Genomic DNA, 7,864 nt, shown 5'->3' with positions numbered 1-7,864 from the left:
GAAAGAGGACTTTAGTTTCTTTTAAAGTAATGATCACCTCTTGACGATCTTGAAATTACATGCTCAGGTATTTTTCTAAGGAGTGAAAAATCTTATGATGCCTTTCTCTGTTTGTCAATAGTTCCTACCTTTCACCCTGTGCCTAGATGTTATGTTAATGTCTGAGACCAGCATTTAGTAAGGAACAGTGGAAGGTGTAAAGGGCAGCTGTATTTCAAAAGTATAAGGCTTTAAATGTTTATATTTTATATTTGCAGAGGCAGGAAAGGAGGGGAAGGACAAACAAAAGGGAGGCCTTTGAAATGTGTATAGCCACTTCTATACACATTTAGAACTGAATAGTCTCATTAGCGATAGACAACATGATTTTGTACGAGGGATGTCATGCCTCACAAATTTGGTTGAATTTTTTGAGGAGGTGACAAAAATGATTGACGAGGGAAGAGCCATGGATGTTGTCTACGTGGATTTTAGTAAAGCATTTGACAAGGTCCCTCATGGCAGGCTGGTGCAAAAGGTTAAATCTCATGGGATCAAAGGTGAACTAACTAGATGGGTACAGAACTGGCTTGGCCATAGAAGACAGAGTAGCAGGGGAGGGGTCTTTTTCTGATTGGAGATCTGTGACTAGTGGTGTTCCACAGGGACCTCTTTCGGAAGATGTAGCTGGTCTGATTAGTAAGTTTGCAGACAACACAACTATCGCTTGCGTTGCGGATAGTGATGAACATTGTCAGAGATTATAGCAGGATATAGATAGGCTGGAAAACTGGGTGGAGAAATGGCAGATGGAATTTAATCCAGATAAATGTGAAGTGATGCATTTTGGTAGATCTAATGCAGGGGGGAGCTATGCAATAAATGGCAGAACCATCAGGAGTATAGACACAGGGATCTGAGTGTGCAAGTCCACAGATCCTTAAAGGTGGCAGCACAGGTGGAAAAAGTGGTGAAGAAGGCATATGGCCTTTATTGGATGGTGCATAGAATATAAAAGTTGGCATATGATGTTGCAGTTATATAGAACATTGGTTAGGCCACATTTGGAATAGTGTCCAGTTCTGGTCACCACACTACCAGAAGGATGTGGAGGCTTTGGAGAGTGCAGGAGAGGTTTACCAGGATGTTGCCTGGTATGGAGGGTATTAACTGTGAGGTGGGATTGAGTAAACTAGGGTTGTTCTCCCTGGAAAGACAAAGGTTGTGGGGTGACCTAATAGAAGTTCATAAAATTATGAAGGGCATAGATAGGGTGAATAGTTGGAAGCTTTTTCCCAGGTCAGAAATGACAAACATAAGGGGTCACAAGTTCAAGGTTGGGGGTGGGGGGGCGCGGCAAGGTTCTTTACTGATGTGCAGGGGACATTTTTTACACAAAGGGTGGTAGGGGCCTGGAATGCACTACCATGCAAGGTGGTTGAGGCAGACACGCTAGGGTCATTTGAGATTTATCTAGATAGCCGCATGAACAGACTGGGAATAGAGGGATACAAATGGATGGTCTAGTTAGGAACACATGATCAGTGCAGGCTTGGAGGGCCAAAGGGCCTGATCCTGTCCTGTTTTGTTTTTTGATAAAGATAGAAGGCAGTAGTGATTAAGTTATGGTGCAATGCAATAAAGATGATAATGGAATAAGCATCAACTGCAAATTTAGTAACCATTCAATTTATAAATGATCTGGATGAAAGTGAGAAGTTGAGGCCCCAGTACTGATCAGTAGTACTTGGCACTACTCAGTACATTGTGCCAACCAGAAAATGACCTATTTATGCCTACACCTGTTCTACCTATGCTAATGTTATCCCTACACCATGAGCTTTTATTTTCTACAATAACCTTTAATGGGGTATCTTGTCAAATACCTTCTGGAAATTTAAGTACAGTATATCCACAAGTTCCCCTTTATCCACAACACATGACTCCTTCAAAGAACGCCAATAAATTGATCAATCGTAACACCTTGTTGATTCTGCCTGATTGCATTAAATTTTTCTAAGTGCCCTGCTGCAACATCTTCCTTCCAACATTTTTCCTATGACAAATGTTAAGCTAATGTTGACTTCAACAATTCAGATCCTAAACATTGATCCTTTTTTTTTCAGGATGGCAGCTGTTGCTGATAATTGTTATTTCCATTTACACCTGCTTGTTGACCTATCTTTAGTTACATGTCCAATTACCATCATCCCTTTTGTCATTTAGTCTCTCCTTCCACTCCATCACAAAACTTCCCTTAATGTTTTCCCCATACTTGTTTCAAACGTATGACATGTTCTAGCTCTGTTGAAAGAACAAACTGGAAATCTGGAGGGGAATAAAGTTAATGTGGTACTTATCTGTACTTAATTTGGTAATTATAAAAATGTAAGTACGTGTATTTTGGTAGGAGGAATGAAGAGGTGGGTTTCCTCCTGTAGTCCAAAAATGTGCGAGTTAGGTGTATTGACCATGGTACATTCCCCTTAGTGTCAGTGGGACTAGCCAGGGTAATGCATGGGGTTATGGGGATAGGGCCTTAGTGTGATTGTTGTCAGTGCAGACTCAAAGGACCAATTGGCCTCCTTCTGTATTATGGGATTCTATGTTATGCTTTAGAAAATAAGAGTCTTAATTGGCTAAAAGAACAGTGGGATCCAGAGGTACATCCTCACAAATCATTAAACATAATGCAAGTTAATAGCTATAAAATTGCTAACAAAGCATTATGTTCATGTTTAGAGGGATAGAATTGAAAAAGCAGGAAGTTGTGGTAAACCTGTGTACAACCTTAGTTAGATTACACTTAAATACTGTGAGCAGCTCTGGACTACATATTGTAAAAGGATTTACAAAGATACCAGAAAAGAGATTGTAAATCGTCAGGAAAAACAGAATACACGGGAGCTATTTTTGCCAGAAAAGAGAAGACAGAAGGGTGGCTAGAGTAAAATTCGGAGCCATGAAAATAAGATAGTCAACAAATCGAAGTGTTCATGTAGTCCTTTTTTTAAGCATGTGGTTAGAATGTGGAACTCACTAATAGTGGGGTGAGGTGAATAGTATAGTTTTTTTATTACTGTCAGAAGTAGACAATAGTTGACACTAATGAAGTTACTGTGAAAATCCCCTAGTTGCCACACTCTGGCAGTTGTTTGGGTACTTGGAGAATTTAGCATAGCCAATGCACCTAACCACATCTTTTAGACTGTGGGGAAAAAACTGGAGCACACAGAGGAAACCCACGCAGACACACAGTGACCCAAGCCAGGAATTGAACCTGCGTCCCTGGTGCTGAGAGACAGCAGTGCTAGATCAGTTTCTGAATAAAAAGGGAATTAAGGGTTATGGGGAGCAGGCAAGTGGAACTGAACTGATCTTATTGAATGGCAGGGCAGGCTTGAGGGGCTAGATGGCCTACTCCTGCTCCTATTTCTTATGTTCTTAGCCCCTGTGCTGCCCACATGCATTTAAGATGAAGTTAAATAGGCTCATTAACTTGTACCATGCTTTGTGTCAAAATACCTTAATGATGAGGCAGAGAATGAAAGGAAGCAAATTCTGCAGTTCCAATCTCGCTACTTCATAACATGTCCTGCCTGTGTGACCAAAGATCTGCAGGTCAAGAATCAGCCTGTTCAGTCAAATGGAGGAAACTCACAACCCTGATTAGACATCATCCTCAAAGCCGAGGACAGCCAAAGATTGCTGAATAGTTATGTTTGAAATTAGGCTCTTAAAAACACATGTAGATATGATTGGCAAGTTGACTAGGGTAGATTGGGAAACCAGATTCAAAGATACGTAATTGAGTAATGATAATTCCAAGAATTAATTTGTTTAAAGGTATACTGTCCCTTAAGGAATAAAAACATGGAAAAAGTGGTTAACAAAATAAGTTAGAGCATTAGGATGATACAACAATATGTAGAGGGACATGTAGTGTTGAGGAAGTGGGGGGGCTGCAGAATGACTTGGACAGGCTAGGAGTGGGCGAAGAAGTGGAAGATGTAACACAATATGGGTAAGTTTGAGGTTACACACTTTGGTAGGAAGAATAGAGGCGTAGGCTATTTTCTAAATGGGGAAAGGCTTCAGAAATCTGAAGCACAAAGGGACTGGGGAGTCCTGGGTCAGGACTCTCAAGGTTAACGTGCAGCTTCAGTTGGCAGTTAGGAAGGCAAATTCAACGTTAGCATTCATTTCTAGAGGGCTGGAATACAAAAGCAGGTATGTACTGCTAAAGCTGTATAAGGCTCTGGTCAGACCCCATTTGGAATATTGTGAGAAGTTTTGCCTAAAGAACAATGTGCTGCCCTGGACGGGGTCTAGAGGAGGTTCACAGGAACGATCCCAGAAATGAAGGGTTTGTCATATGAAGAATGGTTGTGCAGTCTAGGTCTATGCTCGATGGAGTTGAGAGGCATGAGGGGCAATCTAATTAAAATTTATAGAATACCGAGAGATTGAGATAGAGTGGATGTTTCCACTAGTGGAAGAGACTAGAACTCGAGGGCACACCCTCAGAGTGAAGGGGTGCTCCTTTAAAACAGATGTGGAGGAATTTCTTTACTAGTGAGTGGTGAATCTGTGGAACTCATTGCCACAGAGGGCTGTGGAGGCCAGGTCATTGAGTGTCTTCAAGACAGAGATAGATAGGTTCTTCGTCAATAAGGGGCTCAAGGGTTACAGGGAGAAGGCAGGAGAATGGGGATGGGAATCATATCAGCTATGATTCAATAGTGGAACAGACGTGATAGGCTGAATGGCCTAATTCTGCTCCTATATCTTATTAGAACAGAGAAAAACAGTATTGCCAAAAAGAGTATAAAGTCAGAAGACTGGGAGAATTTTTGAATTCAGCACTACGGCACCAGATGTGATAAAAGATGAGATTTAATTAGGTAATTCTGATACACAAACAAAATACAAACCAACTTGGTATAAGTGTAGTATTTGACATCTCTTCTGACATTCCAGTGCAGTAAAACTATAACCACTGAGGAACATCCAGCATAGATGTAATTGAGATGACACCATAGGTGGCGATTACTTCCTATTCACCTGGCAATTCAGTGTAGCAAACAATCCAGTTCTAATTAACGCACATAATTTTTTGGAAACAATTGGAACAGCTTCCCCTCTCGTGTAGGGTCAAAGCCATACTTTTCAAGATTGTTCAGATCAAAATTCCCTTCCTGAAAGTCCTTCGATATTTGTGGAGCAACTGTTTCTGTGAAGAGTTTTTTGGCTGTCAGGGGTTGCTCTGTTCCTTTTGGTGCTTTGTAAGATACATAGGGTTTCAGTTTAAAACCTTCCAGGTTGGGGACTACAAATTCAGGCACCATTTTCCTGATCTTTATAAACTTGCCGCTGGAAGTAATAATCCCTGCTGGTCTGGCTCCCCGTGATCTATAGAAACTGCGGGGTCCACGCTTGCTTGTGAGTTCTGCTGTCCGATCAGCTCCACGCACCAAACCCCGAGCCAGATTTGACAGTACTCCCATGGTTGATTACACCTAACAAAGATAAAAGAGGCACGAGTGACTAAACAGCTGCAAGCAATAAAGGCATAGTCTTCCACAAATATCCCCCAAATGTAGCTGGTTTTGTTGCCAATTCAAAATCAGGAAGATTGTTTAGAGGAAGGATCGAAGCAACACCAACATTCAGAAAAAGGGCCTTAAGCAGGTGAAAGATCTCCAAAAATAATTCCATACCTTCAAACTAACCTTGAGATAACCAACAAAATGCACAGCCCCAGAAGTGAACCTTCGGTGCCATCAGTTTGAAGGAATTCAACACAAAATGTGACAGTCTTCTAAAAATGCAATCCCCATATTGTGACACTGAAAAATTCCCCTTATACTGCAGAATAAAATTTCTCAGATCTCTGGAGTAGTTTTATTCCTGAATCATTATCACTTCCACTCCCTCATCTCCACCCTTATCCAAGCATAATTTTAACCTCACACAGCCATTCATACTATATCCAATTGAAGCACATAAAATTTTTTGGTCCTCTGTCAAAATTAGCCACCTACTCTAGAATTATTATGGTAAGCAAATATAATTCTGCCTCTCTAGCATATCTTTAACTCCATTCCTTTATTTTGGCCAACTAAGTATCTTGACACACACAAACATGTATTCACTGAGAAATTCAGAGTCTGCTTGAATGTGGAGCACCCTTCCTCACTGTAGGGGAAGTCCTTTTTTAAACTGACAGAGCATTTATGAGACGGATAGTCAGAGCCATAACTTTTGGGATTTCTAAGTGTCTGAAGGTGTACTTCAGGACTTTGAACCAGTGACAATGATGGAACAGCAATATAGATCCAGATTAGGATGGTGTGACTTGGAGAGCAATTTGCAGGAGGTGATGTTTCATTTGTCTGCTGTCATCATTCTTCCAGGTGGTAGAGGTTTGAAAGGTGCAGTTGAAAGGGCTTTGACAAATAGCTACAATACACCTTGTAGATGGTGGAAGAGGGAGTGAATGTTTAAGCTGGTGAATGGGGTGCCAGTCAAGCAGGTTGCTCTTGTTCTACACAGTGTTGAGCTTACTGATTGCTGTTAGGGCTGCATTCATTCGGGAAAATGGGGAGTATTCCATCACATTCCTGACTTGTGAGTCAGCAGGTGAGCTGCTCACTGTAGAATAACCATTCTGTGAATGTTATTTATATGACAGGTACAGTTAATTCACTGGTCAATAGTGACCTCAGGATGTAGACAGCAAGGAATTCAGCGCTGGTAATGTTATTGAATGTCACGCGAAGATTGACAGATTCTTGCTGGAGATGCTCATGTCTGTGCCAATTAACACCACAGCAAAACACTGCACTGACCTCCACAGAAGACAAACACAGATAGAATACCCTTTGTTGTCCAGTACTTCCCTGGAGCGGAGAAGCTAAGACATCTTCTCTGGAGTCTTGAACATGTCATTGATGAAGACACACACCTCACCAAGGCCATCCCCACACCCCCACTTCTTGCTTTCAAACAACCGCACAACCTCAAACCGACCACTGTCCGCAGCAAACTACCCAACCTTCAGGAGAACAGTGACCACGACACCACACAACCCTGCCACAGCAACTTCTGCAAGGTATGCCAGATCATCGACACGGATGCCATCATCTCATGTGAGAACACCATCCACAGGGTACACGGTACATACTCTTGCAAATTGGCCAATGTTGTCTGCTTGATACACTGCAAGAAAGGATGTCCTAAGGCATGGTACATTGGGGAGACCATGCAGACACTACGACAACGGATGAACGAACACCGCTCGACAATCACCAGGCAAGACTGTTCTCTTCCTGTTGCCAGTGGTCACGGGCATTCAGCCTCTGATCTTCGGGTAAACATTCTCCAAGGCCACCTTCGTGACACACGACAGCTCAGAGTTGCTAAGCAGAGACTGATAGCCAAGTTCCGCACACATGAGGAAGGCCTCAACCGGGATCTTGGGTTCATGTTGCACTATTTGTAACCCCCTTGACTTGCCTGGGCTTGCAACATCTCACTTACTGTCCTGTCTGGAGACAATACACATCTTTTTAACCTATGCTTAATACTATCTCCACTCACACTGTCTGCACTTTTAAGACTTGATTAGCTGTAAAGACTCGCATTCTAGTAAGTATTCTGTAAACTGAGTGTGTGCCTTTATATGTCCTGTGATCAGAACTCCTCACTCACCTGATGAAAGAGAAAAGCTCTGAAAGCTAGTGGCGTTTGCTACCAAATAAACATGTTGGACTTTAACCTGGTGTTGTGAAACTTCTTACCACTAATGTGACAATAATAAAATCATTCCTCCTATTTCTGTTTATATTCTGGGTGCGGTTGGTTGAATTTAAATGTCTGAGCT

The 7,864-nt window shown here is 41.9% G+C and overlaps 1 protein-coding gene across 1 annotated transcript; it reads right to left on the bottom strand.

Moving 5' to 3' along the window:
- Positions 1-4,859: 4,859 nt before the first annotated feature.
- On the bottom strand, positions 4,860-7,311 carry mrpl41 (mitochondrial ribosomal protein L41). Its single transcript, XM_080212444.1, has 2 exons — positions 7,291-7,311; positions 4,860-5,498 (listed from the first exon to the last, which is right to left on the bottom strand). The coding sequence occupies exon 2, from the start codon at positions 5,484-5,486 to the stop codon at positions 5,079-5,081; it is 408 nt and encodes a 135-aa protein (XP_080068570.1). The 5' UTR covers positions 5,487-5,498; positions 7,291-7,311; the 3' UTR covers positions 4,860-5,078.
- Between the last annotated feature and the right edge of the window lie 553 nt (positions 7,312-7,864).

This window comes from Carcharhinus amblyrhynchos, chromosome 25 (genome assembly GCF_965287045.1).
Source record: "Carcharhinus amblyrhynchos chromosome 25, sCarAmb.v2.hapA, whole genome shotgun sequence".
Taxonomy (NCBI): Eukaryota; Metazoa; Chordata; class Chondrichthyes; order Carcharhiniformes; family Carcharhinidae; genus Carcharhinus; species Carcharhinus amblyrhynchos.
The sequence above is the reverse complement of the archived record's forward strand: the minus strand, read 5'-3'. Positions and strand labels throughout refer to the sequence as shown.

Bases quoted from the DNA above. Each gene is read 5' to 3' on its own strand.
- mrpl41 (XM_080212444.1), bottom strand. From the start codon at position 5,486: ATGGGAGTACTGTCAAATCTGGCTCGGGGTTTGGTGCGTGGAGCTGAT.